The sequence below is a fragment of the Chiloscyllium punctatum genome, chromosome 42 (assembly GCF_047496795.1).
Source record: "Chiloscyllium punctatum isolate Juve2018m chromosome 42, sChiPun1.3, whole genome shotgun sequence".
Taxonomy (NCBI): Eukaryota; Metazoa; Chordata; class Chondrichthyes; order Orectolobiformes; family Hemiscylliidae; genus Chiloscyllium; species Chiloscyllium punctatum.
Genome location: NC_092780.1, coordinates 8,124,884 through 8,143,352, shown reverse-complemented (window position 1 = coordinate 8,143,352; position 18,469 = coordinate 8,124,884). Strand labels below are relative to the sequence as shown.

General features: G+C 39.1%; 1 protein-coding gene across 4 annotated transcripts in view; it reads left to right on the top strand.

Moving 5' to 3' along the window:
* Nucleotides 1-714: 714 nt before the first annotated feature.
* LOC140465701 (phosphatidylinositol 5-phosphate 4-kinase type-2 beta) overlaps nucleotides 715-18,469 on the top strand; it is a 111,573-nt gene continuing 93,818 nt past the window's right edge. For 2 of the 4 annotated variants that reach the window (XM_072561348.1, XM_072561347.1), the window contains exon 1: nucleotides 715-1,105. In XM_072561348.1, coding sequence (XP_072417449.1) covers nucleotides 974-1,105 — 132 coding nt within the window. In that variant the 5' untranslated portion in view covers nucleotides 715-973. The remainder of the gene's footprint in view (nucleotides 1,106-18,469) is intronic. The other 2 variants (XM_072561350.1, XM_072561349.1) reach the window with 2 other exon arrangements.

The following is an 18,469-nucleotide window of genomic DNA, read 5'->3' as shown; positions in this document are numbered from 1 at the left end:
CTTCCCGACCTCTCTGCCCCCACCCCCTCTCCGGCCTACACACTCACCTTAACCTCCTTCCACCTATCGCATTCCCAATGCCCCTCCCCCAAGTCCCTCCTCCCTACCTTTGAATCTTAGCCTGCTTGGCCCACCCTCCTCATTCCTGAAGAAGGGCTTATGCCCGAAACATCAATCCTCCTGCTCCTTGGATGCTGCGCTTTTCCAGCAACACATTTTTCAGCTGTGCTCTTGTAATGATTGGAATGAGGGTGAGGTGGATCTCACTGACCATAAGATCCTTGATTGGGCTTGTTAACCTGGGGCAATCAGGGAGTCCTGACTGACAGATATCAACAGAACATTGAGAAGGTCTCCTCAGTCTAGGTACTGGCTTTAGCTCGCTAGTCAGAGCCCATGTACTTAGTGATGGGATACCAGTCTCTGTGCAGTTATTTCTGCTATGGAGACCAAGTCATTGAATGTATTTAAGCCACAGATAGGTTCTTGACTACAAAGGAGATCAAGGTTTACAGGCAGAAGGCAGAAGAATGGGGTCGAGGAACATATCAGCCATGATTGAATGGCCTAATTCTCCTCCCATACCTTGCTGTCTTCTGGTACTGGTAGGTGGCAGTGTTTTCTACAGTGTGGAAGAGGGTTGTGTTCATTGGGTTGTGGACACATCTTAGCAGCAGGGGGAGCAGCCTTATAGCTTGGAGAAAGAAGGCGAGAGAGAGAGAGAGACACCGAGACAGACAAACAAGAGACATTCATAGGGGTTTTTTTTAGTTCTCATTCGTCCACTCATAAGGAGGTACCATGACATTTTGGTCTCACGTTTGCAATGTGCCGACAAGCCCAGAAATTTAAAGGCTAAGAATTAACAAATACCAGAAGCAAGGGGAGGTTGCAAAAGGAAAATACTAAGATCCTTCTTCATCTTACATTTGGTTTCTCTTTTTTGAGGGGGGGTAATTTTTGTTTTACAAAAATGGCAGCCAACTGTACTGCCAGTGCCAGCAAGACAAAAACCAAGAAGAAACATTTTGTGGCTCAAAAAGTGAAGCTCTTCAGGGCCAGTGAGCCCCTACTCAGTGTCCTGATGTGGGGAGTCAACCACACCGTGAGTAAGATCAGATCCGTCTTAATTATTGGAATTATTATAATTTATTTATTCATGCATCTTAAAGAGGATAATGTACTTTGATATGAGAAGCTGGAACTTGAGAGAGTGATGATTTAAGATGCTCAAAGGTTTTATATTTTTTCTGTTTTAGACCCTCATTTAAGATTGTGCATATTGCAAGAGAAAACATGTTTTTAAGAATGATTTTCAGTTTAATTTTTAAGGATGAACCTAACCTGTTTGGAGCTGGAGGCCTACTACATTTTATGGAGATCTTTTAGGAGGGAAACTCATCTAATAATGAATGACAAGTAAATATGTTGTTGCTGAACAATGTTTTAATGACTTGCATTGTTTTTATTAATAAAAATGGAAAGCAGAAATGCATTATTTTCGTCTTGTTAAAGATCCAGTTTAGGGCGGAGGGAGGAGTTGGGTTTCAATCAAAAAGCAAAATTAATAATTTAATTCCGATTAGTTTTTTAAAGCAGGGTTTATTAATTGGAATATTTAGCGCGACTTTATGTTTAATTATTTCGGGTTCGTGTATTTTTTTTTCTCGTGTCCAAAGAGGGAAGGTTTTATTTTATTTTGTTTTCATTTCAAATTATGAACATTTGAATTCCCTCATATTCTTAGTGGTGGGCTTTGTATTGCTTTCTCTCCGGATTTTTTGGCCCCTTTATGTTTTTCCTGTTAGTGACTTGATTTCTGTCAAAGTTTATTATAAACCAGTTCACGTTTTAGGGAAAGAGAAATCGTAGCCTATTATTAATAAAACTGACCTTATCAGAATCGTGTCATTTTAAAAAAAATTGTCCTCCCCTCTTTTGATGCGATTTCGGGATTCCAGTAACCGTGCCTTCAGGTCGAACTCTCTACTCAGGCAAGTCCGAGGCTTCTGCGGCCTAGCTCTACCCACCTTGAGGTTTTATCTTTCACAAATACTAGTTAAGAATACTCTCAGGCATCAAAATCCCCCTTCCAAACAAACCCACGAGATTAAGGAGGTAGAGCAATGATTTAAGTGAATGTTTAGTTATTTTGGGGCCAGCATGTGTTAGTTTTGCACAATTGTGGGTTATGGTTTATAATTTGTCTTGTGTTTTGGGTCCAGTAATTCCTGTAATTTCATGATTTCACTCTGGGATTACAGGATTTAGTATAATGTTACGTTTCCAAACAAGTTTGTGATTGACTGACTGTGTGTATAGTATCTCATTTTCAGTATCCTGCTGCCAAATTGCTTTACAAAGAGGCAATAAAAGTTCCTGAAGCAACAATGTACATCTTGATGCCTATGTGGTGAACCTTTTTTTTAAAGTAAAACATCAATGGATTTTTACTAGGTAAGGGTGTTGAGGTTATGGAGCCAATACAAGTAGATGGAGACAAGATCAACCATAATCTCAGTAAATAATGTTACTGTTTTGAGGGACAGAATGGCCTTCTCCAATTCCATTGGTGCTGATGCAATGCATCTGAGGATCCTTCATATTAGGGCTGAGGAGCATTGCAGTAATACATTTGGAGTTAGGAAGCAGAATTTATGGTGTCCTTTCAGGTAAGTCAGGAGCTGCATTATAAATACTAGCCATTTTTTAAGTGGATCCACACCAGTGATATGAGGTGGATTTGAGGAATTGACTTTTGTTTAAAACAAAAATCTGACTGGTGCAGTGTTTCAAGTAGTGATTTGACAACTTGGCCATTCCTTTATGAACGTTCCCGGTTCACCTGTTCCCCATGTTGGTTGGGAAATGCAGTGGAACATTACAGTTACATACTCTTGTAATCCTTCCTCCTCCCCAGCTAGGTGTTCTCACACCCAATGCAGTGACATGACTGAGACTGCAATCAACCCCAGCACAAGCAGAGAATTGAACCTTGGTTTTTCTTGATCTGTTTCATTTTGCCCATTGAACACCGGAGGAACCTGTGTTTATTTTGTGACTTTATTTTAATATTGTTTCCAAATCAGTTCTGCATCTGTATCCTTTCATTTTTCTAACCAGATGAAATTTGATAGGGTGGTAGTAATGAAAATGTTTCCACTTCTGAGGGGTTGCAAAACCAGGAGGCATGTTGCTACCAAGTTTCTTCTAAGTTACTAATTACAGTTTTTTAATGCAGAAAATTGTTAGACTGTGAATCTTGCTACCTCCCAGTGAAGATGAGACAAACAGCATTGATTTCATGTTAAGGATAAGTATGTGATGGCAAACAGAATAGAAGAATAGGGTTGGATAAAGTAGAAAGTGTGGATACACGTCATGTGGCAAAATGTCCTATCTCTGTGCTATAAATTCCATATATTTTATAAGAGAAGAAATATGAATGCTTTAATGCTACCTTTGTAAATTAAGTTCATATCCCAAAGTCTGCTTCTTTTAATACGAATTTCTGGGGCGTGAGTACGTTATAAATGCATAGTAATCAAGTTGAAGGATCATTGTCTTTGTGAAGTATCCTCAGCAATGAATTAGACAATACTTGAGCATTTCGGGCAAAGGAGAGAATGGAAATTGCCTGTTATGTTGCTTGCAGAATTTCACTTACTTTTTAAAAATTGTCATTGCTTCAAAACTCTGTGAAATAATTTAATAAGATTTCACCCTGTAGTTGTGGTTGCCTATGCCATGTGGACTGCAGTGGTTCAAGAATGTTGAGGAGATCAAGGGATGGACAATCAATTTTGACCATAGGCATGATGCTCACATCAATCAATGAATAGCAAGAAAACTGGCCTTTTTAAGTGAGTGAAAAAAATGCTTAGTCAACTCAGCTAAATGGGCAGTGCTTTCTGGCTCAGCTGATTCGTGCTGTGGAGTTTGATCTGTTGTTTTTAACTCATCCTGTTTCATAACTTTTTTACAAACAACTCAGCACAATAATTAAAAAATGTAGCTAACTTAGCTGGAGAATAAGCGCAAGACTCATGTTGAAGTTCTTCAGCTTTTTTACTATCATGGGCTATAACTCCAAAAATGTATTTTTGTCTGACACCCCAGCCAAGTGGCCATTTCATGTTTGTGTGTTTTAATTGTGGAGTACCATGATAGCTGAGTTTGATCGTGAACGCACTTTATAGCAGTATAATGATTCAGAATGGGAATGTTGGACATGTCATTCTGAGGCCAGTTGTATTAATGATCCTTCCTCTTTCTCATACTGACCAACTTGCCATATTCTGCAATTAAACATGTGCATGGCTCAGCCAAACATCAGATTGTTCTGTTGCCAAGTGAGTAATTAGGATGAGGGATGCATATTGAATTGGCCTCTTTGCCCTTTTGAATTTAGAAAATGTGCAAGAGTTTTGAAGTTTATCTGGGATCTCCATGTTGAAATAACATAACAACTCCATAGAGTTAATTGTCCTACTAGTGTTTAATCAGATTCTAGTTGGAATTGCTAGATTTTGTGCTATTGTTGTTGGAACAGTTTAAATATTGTCAAAGTTAAATGCCAAAATGTGGGTAGATTACTTTGGAGAATGAGAAGGTGGTGAGTTGTCTTCTTGAACTGCTGCAGTTCATGTGGTTTGGTACACCTGCGATGCTTTTAGGGAAAGTGTTCCAGAATTTTGACCCAGTGACTGTAGAAATATTTGATATAGTTCCAAGTCAGAATGGTGCATGCCTTGGATGGGACTTGCAGATGGCAATATTCCATGTGTCTACTGTCCTTTCTTGCCACGGAGCTTTCATGAGTTATTGTTGTCATCTTCCTCTGTGTTAAGCTCCATGGGCCTGAAGATTTGGGAAAGGTTGCGAGCACTTTTACCCAGGTGGTGGATTAGAACACACAGGTTTTCAATTTGAGAAATGTGATTTATGAGAATATTGCTTTAAACACCATGTGGCATGAGAAATCATATGGGATGCATCAAAGTAACCTAAAGATAAAAATCTTGCTACACTCCTTATCATAAATCTCAAGTGGGAATCATAACTTTTCTGAATCTTGGGGTACTACTTTGAAATTGGTCCTTTGTGGCTATTCTTCTGTTTTTATAAAATGTATTCCTGGAAATATAATTGGAAAGTTCTATCAAGTCTTTTCCCTCTTGTGAATGTGACAGTCCTTGCATTTGGTGCCTGATTACAAGATCAGTAGGCTCTGTAGCCGGAGAAGCTCTTAAGGCTACTTTGATCTCACTGTTACAGATTACTGACTGTAACAATTCCTACAGTATCTAGTTACCTTTTGTATGAACGCACATCCATTTTTTAACCCAGTTGATTGTTGCTATGATGTTTACACATTAGGTTTATTGATTATGACATAACATACAAACCTGACATACCCCAGCGTAACTGATTTGTTGAGTGATAATGTAAAGAGTCGTTTTTTTTACATACTTGTATGTTCAATGAATGTTGCCTCTCAAACTCTGCTTAGAACTCAGATCTTTTATAAAAAAACAAACCTTTTCAGGATTGTGTAGCATTATTTACACCATCCAAGGGACTGCCAAAAAAGAAATAAATGAAAATAAGTGAGCAAAGGAAGCTGAACATCTATTATCAAGCAAACTTAAATAACAGTTGTAATGCACCTGATGCATGAAAATTATGTGCATAATTATCAGGACTCCCAAATATTAATAAGCAGTGAAAATTCAGTAGCTAAAACAGCTATGGCTAGGATTAAAATCAAAGGAAATTGGTCATGAATTGACATGATAGCAGAAGATGCATGCAGCTGGAACAGTATATTGGGGGCTGATTTACTGCCTATAGTAAAATTAAAGAGAGAAAGAAAGATCTTGAATATGCCTCTGTTAATGATCATTCAAAATGCTGTGAAATCAAAGAACTTTTGAAATGGCGTCATTGTGGGCAAATGTGGCAGCCCCTTTATAAATAACAAAGTTGTACAAATATCAGTGATACAATCATTTTTATTTTAATTAATTTAATTTTGTTTTATTTAATGCTGACTGATTGATAAATATTGGAAGAACCTTCCTGCCGTTAAGGTATTGCTGGGATCTTTTGATGACAACAAGATCAAAAGCTTTGGAAACATGTCTATCTTTGCAGCAGTTTTCAGTTTTCATATCTCATGTATAAGACGGCACCGATGTTCTTTCCATCAGTATTACATTGAAGTGTCAGCCTGGATTATGTGCTCAAACTTTGTGTTGAGCCCACAGCCTTCTGACTCCACAGTGAGAGTATCATTGAATCAAAGCTGTGACCTAAAATACAATGCTCTCCAATAGCCATGTAGCAGAATGCAGTTTATCAGATGTGGCAAAGAAGGCAAGTGTGAAATATGAAACTCCTAGGTAGTGAATTTTCAATCACAGCCTTGCTGTAGAATGCTTTTGTGATACTTGTGTTAACTAAAGCTGATTTGGGAAGCAAACAGAATTTCTGTGAACTTCTCTTTTAAGCATTTCTCAAGGCCTAGACCTTAACCAAGGTTCTTCTGAGTGTCAGATTTTATGTACCAGCAGTATTTATTGAACAAATAAGTATGTAAAATATAACTAACTTTTTACATTACTGTTCAACAAACCAGTTATGCTAGGGTATGTCAGGTGGGTATGTTATGTCATAATCAATAAACCTAATGTGGAAGCATTATAGAAATAATCATATTCCTGTAAACAATCTTAAGACATTTTACTCTGTTAAATGCAAGTTGTTGTTGATGAGGTAAAAATAGAGACGATGGCCCCAGTTGTGTGGTAGATTAAAACCTGTGATCATACGTGTACAAATAGTCGCTAATAAATCCAATTGGGAATACAGGAGAAATGTTTTTACCTAGAGTTTGACTATAATGTTGAACTCATTAACACAAGAACTAATTGAGGCCGATAACAAAGAGACATTTAAAAAGGCAATAAATAAATAAATTTCAAACAAGAAAAAGGAATAGAACAATATCTTGTCATAATTATGAAGTAGGATGGAAGACATTTGTGTGTAGCAAAAATGCTGACATAGACCACTTAGGCTGAATTTGATGTAAATTCTATTTAATTCATGTTATACTGCTCTGGTCGCCACCTTACCAAAGGAATGTGGATGCTTTGGAGAAGGTGCAGAGGAGATTCACCAGGGTGTTGCCAGGTATGATGGGTGCTAGCTATGAGGAGGGATTGAGTAGATTAGAATTATTTTCATTAGAATGAAGCAAGTTGAGGGGAGATGTGATTGAGGTCTAAAAAATCATGAGATATATAGACAGGGTGGATAGCAAGAAACTTTTTCCCAGAGTGGGTGACTCAATTACTAGGGGGTCACAACTCAAGATGAGAGGGGAAAAGTTTAAGGGAAATATGCATGGAAAGCTCTTTACTAAGAGGGTGGTGGGTGCCTGGAACATGATGCCAGCGGTGGTGGTAGAGGTTGGCATGATAGCGTCATCTAAGATGTACCTAGACAGATAGATGAATGCTGGATTAGTGGTGTTGGAAGAGCACAGCAGTTCAGGCAGCATCCAACGAGCAGCGAAATCGACGTTTCGGGCAAAAAAACGTTGATTTCGCTGCTCGTTGGATGCTGCCTGAACTGCTGTGCTCTTCCAACACCACTAATCCAGTATTTGCTCTCCAGCATCTGCAGTCATTGTTTTTACCAGATAGATGAATGGGCAGGGAACAGAGGGATACACATTCTTAGAACATAGGTTTAGATAGAGGATCTGGATCGGCGCAGGCTTGGAGGGCTGAAGGGCCTGTTCCTGTGCTGTAATATTCTTGGTTGAATTGGGATTTCTCACTTTCTAAATTTGAATTCAGGTGTGTATCAACTGTGCAAAGTTTTGTTCAATTTTAATTAAAGGCTCAGTGAAAGTGAGAAATTGACTTTACAATGACAATGTATGCCCTGTGCTTCAGCCATGTGAACAGAATGATTCTGGTGTTGCAAGTGAGGACTGAAGTCAATCAAAATTGCCTTAAGAATAAGTGCTAACGTTGCCATATGAAATGACAATTGACTTGACATAACCTACCCTCTCTTGATCTACTTCCCTTGTCTGCAGTATACCTATCATTGTCAGTTTTGTCACAGTAACTGTTTCATTTGTTGCGTTGACTGAATCTGAACGCTGTTTAGAAATGTTGTATATTTGCAAAGTCTTAGATGTGAATAAATGTATACTGTGTCAGGATATCCTGTTTATATTTCCATTTGAGGCTTCAAAGAAGCAAATGTAAATGCTGATCTGCAGCATCCACTAGATGGTCCAAACAGATTTGATTGTTGAACTCCTTTACGATATGCAAATTAATGTAACTTCATTCATATAGCAACTTCAGTGTAATTTAATATCCATGAGAGCATTCTAATATAACATTTTGCATTGCGACACATAAGGAATTGTTAAGGCAGATGACAAAAAGCTTGGGAAAAGTCATAGGAATTTAAAAACGGAGGAAAAAAAAGACTTGGGGCAGATGAAGGCATGATGAAGTAATTGAAATTCGGGATGTTTAAAAGACCAGCATTAGAGTGGTACAGATATCTTGAGAGTTGTAGGTTTTGAACACCTTATAGAGATGAGAGATTGTGGGGCCATAGAATGATTTGAAATTAAGAATTCAAATTATAAATTTGAGGCATTTCCTAACCGGGAGCCAGCATAAGCCAACATTAATCAGGGTGATGGATAAATGGGTATGGCTTTAAGAACCATTCTGCCTATTAAATCTTGATGAGTGTTTCATAAGGATTCAGTCACAACACAGCAGTCCCAATCTGCTTCACTTCAAAATCAAGATATGATTCTGAATCACATTGTATTTATATTATGATTCTGGACAAGACTGCCATATTTATGTTACGAGCTCTCTAGGAAACAGTGATTTTGTTCAAAGTGAACAAAGTATGAAATCCCAGATATTTACAAAGAAGAAGAAAAAGTCATAAGATTCCAGGGTTTTAAATGAACAACTGGAACCCAATTGTGAAGACCTAGTATGGGTATATGATCTACTAAAGGAAACTTTTATATTTTGAAAGTTAAAGTAAAATGAGACAAAAATTCATACAAACTGAGACTGAACACCCCACAACGTATCAATTTGCAAATATGACCAAGTCAGATCTCAGATTTATCAGCAATCCTTCTTCACCCACTCCCAAGATAATAGTGACAAAGTGGGTAATTAAATTGTTAAAACTTCTCAAGGATTGACAATTCACATTTTTGATCTGGTCTCAACTCCCTCAAGACATGTCCCATGATTGAAACATGACTGTTTCATTGACTGCTTATGTTCTGGTTGATGACCCTTCTTTCCAGAGCCTATGCACCCTGGCTTCTCAAAACTACACTTTGACACTTAGATGCCAGCTTTTCACTGACAAGCTAGTACTTTTCTTTTCCCCACTAAGTTCTAATCTTGCTCAGTTGCATGAAGCAGTGCCTCAAACTCTTTACTGAGGTCTCACAGCACAGATCTATCCAACTATTCTCAGAACATCTTCCCGAGCCCTAATTCACAGAACCACTGTAGTTCCATTGCTTTCTGAGCAGTTCAGGCAGCTCTGCTTCCATTCACCTGTGTTTCATGCAATGCCATTCTGGAAACAATGATAGGTATACTTTTGAGTATTTATAAGACAGTGGTGAGTAGATTCTTGATAAGTAAGGGCTAATGCTTATTGGGAATAGGCAAGAATGTGGAATAATCCAGTCAGCTATGATCTTATTGAATAGTGGACCAGGCTCAATGGACTGAGTAGCCTACTCATAATCTGTATGTTCATTTTAATTAATACTTGCTCTGGTCAGACCACATTTTGGAGTACTATGCACAGTTTTGGGCCCCATATCTCAGGAAGGATGTACTGGCCCTGGAGCATGTTCAGAAGAAATTCATGAGACCGTCCCAGGAATGAAAAGCTTATAATATGAGAAACGTTTGAGGACTCTGAGTCTATACTTGATGGCGTTTAGAAGGTTGAGGGGGAATCTCATAGAAACTTACAGAATACTGAATGGCCTGGACAGAATGGTTGATGGGAAGATATTTCCATAAGCAGGAAAGACTAGGGCCTGAGAGTACAGCCTTAGAGTAAAGGGAAGACCTTCTTAGAATGGAGGTAAAGAGAAACTTCTTCAGCCAGAGAATGGTCAGTCTATGGAATTCACTGCCACAGAAGGCTGTAGAGGCCACTTGATCCAGTACATTTAAGATGGAGATAGACAGGTTCTTGATTGCCAAGGGAATCAAGAAACTGTGGAGAGAATGGGATTGTGAAACTTATCAACCACGATTAAAAGACGGAGTAGATTTGATGGGCTGAATGGCCTGATTTCTGCTCTTATGTCTTATGGTCTATACCTTTTGAGTGATGGTGTCAATCAAATCCACTTTATGACAGGATTACCATTGTAAATACATAATCTAAAATTGTCCTCAGACAGATCCATGAATAGATTATGAAAATTTCTTTTAAACTTGATCAGCCCTTGGGAATTAGAGTTCTGTTCATGTCTCAAGCATTTGGCCAGATTTAGATCTTTTTGACCAGGCAAGATTCTCCAGGTGTGTCAATTCTGTCAGTGGCGAGTCTTACATTGGTTTACTGGCAATACCTTGCTCTGAGCGAGAACTTGCATCCATATATTAATAAATAATGCAATCGCATGTTTTTAAAATATCACAATTCAGTCTGAAGATTAACATTTGTTAATGAATTAGGGGTGCCACCTACTGCGCACATGTGAGACTGGTGAGTTCGGTAAACTTGATGCAATTCTGAAATCATTTAACATCAACACCTTGTGTTGTCAATCCATTAATCAATACTATATTTGAGTTAAACAACAAAACAGTTTGGCTCCATATGAAGTTTTGCTTCTTCATGTATTCCGTTTCTGTTTTCCAACTCATTGCCAATTCCAAAAAACTGATTTTTTTTTTCTTTCCTACCCAAGTGTCAGTTCTTTGTCCACCCTTTCTCATGTTTTTGTAGGTAGTGATTCTTGCTAGTGTGCAACTCGATGGGCTCCTGCATCTTTCCAACATTATCTTTAATGTGTTATAAGGGGTGTCATGTTGGGTCTTTATGGCTGAGTGTGACAGGAAACTAGATCAAGTCCTTCAATTCCTGTTCATGCATTAGCAAAGTATCATATTAATAAAAGTGCAAATGATTTTATTAAAAATAACTGCTAATCGTTTACCAAAATCTATTGTTATAGTTTTATATATTAATTTAAATAACCACCACAATTATTGAATCTTCTGAAGTGAGAAAGCCCATTCAGTTTTGCCAGATTAAGTTGCAGCAATGTATATGTTATGTATAGATTTCACTTCAAGTAGTTTTTATTTCATTGAAAATACTAAAACAATTTGTGTTGTTTTCTTTTACCATGATATTACTTACTGGGTGCAGGCAACTAAACATGTAGAATCCTGCACCATGTAACAAAATCAGTGGAATACAAGGAAAAGATGGTGGTAGCATAATGGCTCAATGTTTAGCATTGTTGCTTCACAGCACCAGGGACCTGGGTGCAGTTCTATCCTTAGGCGACTGTCTATGTGGAGTTTGTGCATTCTCCCCATCTCTATGTGAGTTTCCCCCCCACAGTTCAAAGATGTGCAGCTTCGGTGAATTGGCCATGCTAAATTGCCCACTAAATCGTGTTCAGGAATGTGCAGGCTAGGTGGATTAACCATGGGAAATGTGAGGTTATAGGGCTAGAGTAGGGGGAAGTGGGTCTGGGTGGGATGCTCTTCGGAAGGTTGATGTGGACTCAGTGGGCTGAATGGCCAGCTTCCACACTGTGGGACTCTATATGATTGTAGGCATTAACATAGGCCACACTTTGTCAATGCTGTTACCAGTGCACAAAGGGCATATGATAAAATTCTAAGCAAAAAATGATTTGACGTGGAATTTGAGATAATCTTTTTGATGTAGGTTAGTATTTGGTTGGGAAAGGTGCCTGAGCAAAGACTTTGTTCCCTGCTGATATGTGACAACGGATGTTTCATTTATATTGTTTTAGTATGTTACAATGTATGGTATTATTGTACGTGTGTGTATAAAATATATGTTAAGGTATTTATGTAGATGTGTGAATATATAAATGCCATGGTGTGGTATGTATGTACATGGAGTGTCTGTATAAATGATATGGTATGATGTTTCTGTACATGGGTGACTGTATAAATCACTTGGTGTGTTTTTTTTTCTGTGGATGAGTGTCTGCATAAATGATATTTTTTTTTGCTGTATGTGGGTGTCTGTATAAATGATGCAGAATGATTTTTCCAGTACATGGGTGTCTGTGTGTATGTACGTGGTAAGATTTTTCTCTGTACATTGGTGTGTATAAAAATTATATGATATTTTTCTCTGTACATGGGTGTCTCTATAAATGGTATGATATGATTTTACTGAACATGGGTGTTTGTATAAATGAGTTGGTATGATTTTATTCTGTACATGCGTGTCTGTGTAAAGGATATGGTATACTTTTTATCTGTGCGTGAGTGTCTGTGTCAATGATATGATCTGTTTTTTTCTGTACATGTGTCTCTATATGTGGTATGGATTTTAGTGAACATGGGTGTCTGTATAAATGATATGCCAGGATTTTTTGCTACGTGGTGTATGTACATGGTATGATGTTTTCTCTACATGGATGTCTTATTAATGGTATGGTATGTTGTTTTTACTGTACGTGGATGTCTGAATAGATGATATGGTATGATTTTTCTTGAGATGGGTGTATGTACGTGGTCTGAGTTTTCTCTGTACATGGGTGTCAGTATATAATGGGTGTCAGTATATATGATATAGTATGATGTTTCTCTACATGGGTGTCTGCATAAATGATATGGTGTGATTTTGTTTTCCTCTTGTACATGGCTGTCTGTCCAAGTTTGTAGATGAAATTAAATCAACAAGAAAAGCAAATCAATGAATTAAGTTCAGTGTGGGGAAGTGTGAATACCTCAACTTTGAATCTAAAAGATATAAATTAAACTGTAAAGGAGCAAAGAAATTCAGAAGGCCATGTGTTCAGATCAGTAAAGCAAGTGTGACTTCAAGAAGAATCATTAAAGGCTCATGGAATTCAAAAGAAAAGTGATGCTTCAATTATCCAGAGCTTTGACCCAGTTCAGTCTGCAGTAATGTGTTCAGTTTTGGTCAACAAGCTCAGTTAAGATATATTACAGGGAGTATGGAAGAGAATAATCAGAATCATACCAAGGCTTAAAGGCATAAGAAACTCAGTATGTCTGACAGTGTCTATGGAGAGAAAGCAGAGGCAGTGTTTTGGGTTCAGTGGCTCTTCTTCAGAATAAGTAGTAGCTAGGAAATGGTGGTATATATGCTGAAGGAGGTGAGGGGTTGTGAGGAGGACGTTGCATGTGTGTGGGGTGAAAGTGGAGGAGTCAATGAGAATTGGCGACAGCATCTCATTTTTCACTTGGGGACCCTGCAGCCTTCAGACTCCATATTGAATCCAATGATTTTAGGGCCTGAATACCTTCCTCCACGTGCTTGATGCAACCTCACACCCCAGGCTTTGTGATCCCATTGGCTGCTTTCAGCACAGCCAACCCATTTTCACTTATGGTCTCCGTCATCAGCTTTTCTTTCTCCATGGTTTGAGCTTCAAGTTAGGAGGCTGAAATATTTAATCAGTTAAGAAACTGGGATGCTGTGAGTATGAAGAAGAAAGGGAAGGATATAGGCTTACTCTGTAGGGAAAAGCTCAGATGAGCTGAATGACCTTGCACCCTTTAACAAAGTGATCTTATGATCTTGCAAATTATATGTTAAAAGAACAATTTCATTTTTTTGCCATTTGATTGATACAACTGTTATCATGCTACCTTGAAATTTGGTCTGTGTTCCATCAAAGTCCCAATGTGTCATTTTGCGTATACTCCTCCTATTCTCTGCAGCTTCACAGTTTTGGGAAAGAGGATCATTGTACTGCCTCTGAATTTTCCCTCCCTTTTCCTATTATTAGAAAAACAAGTTTAATGTCATGTAATCATGGCTATTTGATTGATCTCTTATCCCACTTTACTGAACTTGGTAGCATTCTGCACTTTTGAACATTTAGTTCTTCAGTTAGGTTCCTCAATAACAATTACAATGGTCTGTGTTTTATGGCTGTTGAAATAGAAATTAAAGTCTGACTCATCTGTCCTTTTGAGATGAAGCATCAATTACTCAGTTTCCAAGACATGGAATCAGCCAAGTGGGAGTAATGTCTGAACAGGTAGGGGGCTGGAACTGAGCACATGCTGCAAGACCTGTTCAGTGCTGAGCCTGATTTTTATAGGTCTTTTTTTACTTCTTCCAATTTATGGCCCTTGCAAGACTGGAAATACTTGGCAATCCAACGTTCTGAGTGTGATACACACCAGTAACATGGGCTCACACCCTGTGCAATCAGAAAATACTGCAACGTTCTTTTAATGAAACACGTGTGGTTGCAGTACAGAATTGGGGCAGAGGCAACAATTTCAAGACCCCTTCTTCAGCTTTCGTTCCCTCCTCTGAGTTATTATTGTAGCCATGTGAACACATGCATAGTAAATTTTACATTACCAGCGTAAAGCTTTTGTTTTGTCATGCCTGTTTCTACATCCTCCATTATTGCCTAGATCTTGAGTGTGGCCAAACTGCATTACTCTCAGCATATATATTTAGGCATCGATCTTATGAGCTCAGTGGCAGCTCTCTCATCTTTAAGCTGGTATCATGGATTCAACCCTACTTTAAAGGGGTGGCATGGTGGCTCAGTGGTTAGCACGGCTGTCTTATAGCACCAGGGACCCGGGTTCGAGTCTTACCTCCGGCGACTGTCTGTGTGGAGTTTGCACATTCTCCCTGTGTCTGCATGGGTTTCCTCTGGGTGCTCCAGTTTCCTCCCACAATCCAAAGATGTGCAGGTCACGTGAATTGGCCATGCTAAATTGTCTATAGTGTTAGGTGCATTAGTCAAGGGTAAATGTAGGGGATTGGGACTGGGTGGGTTACTCTTAAGAGGGTCGGTGTGGACTTGTTGGGCCAAAGGGCCTGTTTCCATACTGTAGGGAATCTAATCTAATCTAAAGACTTGAGTGTATAAATAAAGCTGGCATTTCAGTTGAAATAATGATAAGGTAATGCAGGAAACGTGGCAATCAATTTGCACACAGGAATGTAATCGTGACCAGAGTATCTGTCGTCTTGCCCAGGCAAGAAATGCTCTGCTGTTATTTGAAATAGTGTAATGTGATCTGTTAGGTTCACTTCGAAGGATGGGTAAGACTTCAGGTTAATATTCAACTGAAGACTGTAGCTTTGAAAGTGCCATACTCTCTCAGAACAACCTGTAACCCAGATGTGAGAGTGCACTGAGCCATAGCTGATACTGGGACACTTCTCATTTTACACAGCATAGACTCACCATGGCCCAGTGTATATAAGCAAGGTATAAGTATGGATCCACACACAACAGTTGCTCCTATTTTGTTAAAATACCACTAACGCAGATATACCGACTGTTGCTAGAACAGTACATCGGTTCCAAACTGATGACAGTTGTAGTGATTGTAACGATGTTGGCTAGATGGACCTCATACAATACGACTTCTGATTGGGTCAGATTAACAGCCCCAATCAGGAAGCCCTACCTGACCTATAAAAAGGGTGAGAGTTGGAGATACAGGCACTTTGGTCCTTGACTCTGAATGAGGCAGTACTAAAGTCAATGACTGTTCATATGTGTAAATAAAGGGTGACTTGGTGATGGGATACCAGTCTCTGTTGAGTTATTTCATCAGTTTTGTCAACAGAGGAAAGAAAAAGCCATTCAACCATTTCAGGGAAAAATTGAGATGGAGAGCATTGTCAGCAGTGTACTTATTCTTTAAAGAAAAGAATGGCATATTAGTTCTGAGAACATCAAATGTTTCAACATCAAGCACTTTCATGTCATGACCATAACATATAAGAGCAGAATTAGGCCACTCACCCTTGCAGCTCCAGCTTTCAATCCAAGGTAGACAGACAGGAGGCTGGAAGAACACAGCAAGCCAGGCAGCATCAGGAGGTGGAGTAGACAGCATTTTGGGTTTGGTCTTTCTTCAGGGTTATACCCAAAATGTCGACTTCTCCACCTTCTGATGCTGCCTGGCTTGCTGTATTCTTCCAGCCTCCTGCTTGTCCACCATCCAGCATCTGCAGATTTTTGTCTCTAACCAGCATTCAATCATGGCTGATATGGCTCCCAACCCCATTCTCCTGCCTTCTCCCATAACTTTGATCCCCTTACTAATCAAGAACCTAACTATCTTTGTCTTAAATACACTCGATGTCTTGGCCTCCACTACCTTCTACGGCAGTGAGTTCCCTAGATTCGCCATCTACTGGCTGAAGAATTTTCTCAACTTGGTTCTAAAGAGTTGTCCCTTCACTCTGAGGCTCTGCCCTAAGGTCCTGGACTCTCCTACTAGTGGAAACCTTTTCTACACATCTATTCTAACCAGGCCACTCAGTGTTCTGTAAGTTTCAATAAGATACCCTCATCATCCTTCTAAACTCCATTAAGTTGAGACCCAGAGTCCTCAACTGCTCCTTATATGACAAGCCCTTCATCCCCAGGATTATTCTTATAATCTTCTTCTGGACCCCATCCAACACCAACACATCTGTCCCTAGATACAAGGTCCAAAACTGCTCACTATACTCCAAATGAGGTCTGACCAGAGTCTGATGCAGCCTCAGCAGTACATTTTTGCTCTTCTATTATAGCCCTCTCAAAATGAATGTAAACATTGCATTTGCCTTCCTAACTGCCAACTGAACCTGCATGTTAAGCTTAAGTAAATCCTGAACTCGGACTTCTAAATCCCTTTGTCCTTCAGATTTCTGAAGCCTTTCCCCATTTAGGAACACAGTCAAATCAGAGTCAGGTAAGTATACACTTCAGAAAGCAAGCAACTAGAGTTGAGCTAAAGATTGTCATGAGTTGATATTACGGTAGAACAGGCTCAGGGGTCTGGATGCCCATTTCCTGTTCCTATCAATTGTTGCCTGCAAATGAAAATCCTACTTTTTGCTTTTTATAGTTTTATTTTGTAATTCCCTGTCTACAGGGAGCTGTAGTGAGACCATTTTGTACATGACCTTTCCAAGCAGTGGTCAGTTGACATGTTTGCCTTCAAGGCTGGGCTGAATTTGACACTGTTTCAGAGGTGAAAGCCAGTGCCTAGATCATTGCCCCAACTGTCTGTGGAGAGTATGTTCCATAGATTTTCTTTTAATTGGTAGACAAAAACTAATATGAAAATCCCAAATTGAAAGTAATGGACAAAGTCTGAAAGTCTTCATGGTAGAAGTCTGATTAGCTCTCGATTATCTAACAGAATTTCCATGGGAGTTTGAGGTTGATTTTGTATAAACCAGGTCAAATCAAATTGAGTGTTTTTAATTGATTATTTTCCCCCGACTCAGCTCTTAATCCACTAGTTGTCTAAATATCCATTGCTCAGTTGGATGCATTATCTATACAGCTTCAGTGTTTAGTTTTGTTTCTGGCAGTCCACTGGCAGGCCGGTTTGCTGGCATTTTCACATGCAAAAGCAAATGACTCATCTTAACTGTTTGAAGCTTGATTAGAATAATTGAATTTTAGTTGTAACTCTAAAGCATCTTGCACTTGGAGGTTATTACATCATCCACCTGTCTAATTTCCTGCCTGGTCTTGCTTCTCTCTAATGCTGTAACTTTCTCCAGCCCTACTACACTCTGAGAATTCAATGTTTCTTCTAACTGTGGCATTCTGTGCATCTTCAGCTTGAGTCACTCCACTGCTTGTGACTGTACCTTAAACCCTAAGGTCTGGAAATGCCCCGTCCCAAATCTTCACCTCTGCCTTTCTTTTACGTGCTCTTACAGAACGTTGTGAACACAGCCCACACCATCATGCAAACCAATCACCCATCCATTGACTCCATCTATCTTCTCATTGCTACGGAAATGCAGCCAACATCATCAAACACTCCTTCCACCCTGGTTATAATCTCTTCCAACCTCTTCCCAACAGCTTCTTCCCTGCTCTTGTTAGACGACTGAATGGACATCTCCAATTTCAAACTAATGCTGGGCTTGCTTTTGTATATTTCCTGTGCAACCGTAACTTTGTAAGCATCGCTCTGTTCACACTATGGCCTGTATGTTATGTTATGTGTGTTATGATCTGCCGACTGCATGCAAAACAGAACTTTTCACCGTGCTGAGGTACATGTGACAGCAATAAATCAAATCAAATCCTTAAAACATACCTCTTTAACCAGTCACCTCTCCTAAAGTTGTCTCCTTCGACATTGTATTTTTAAAATCTCGTTACATTGCTGCAAAATCC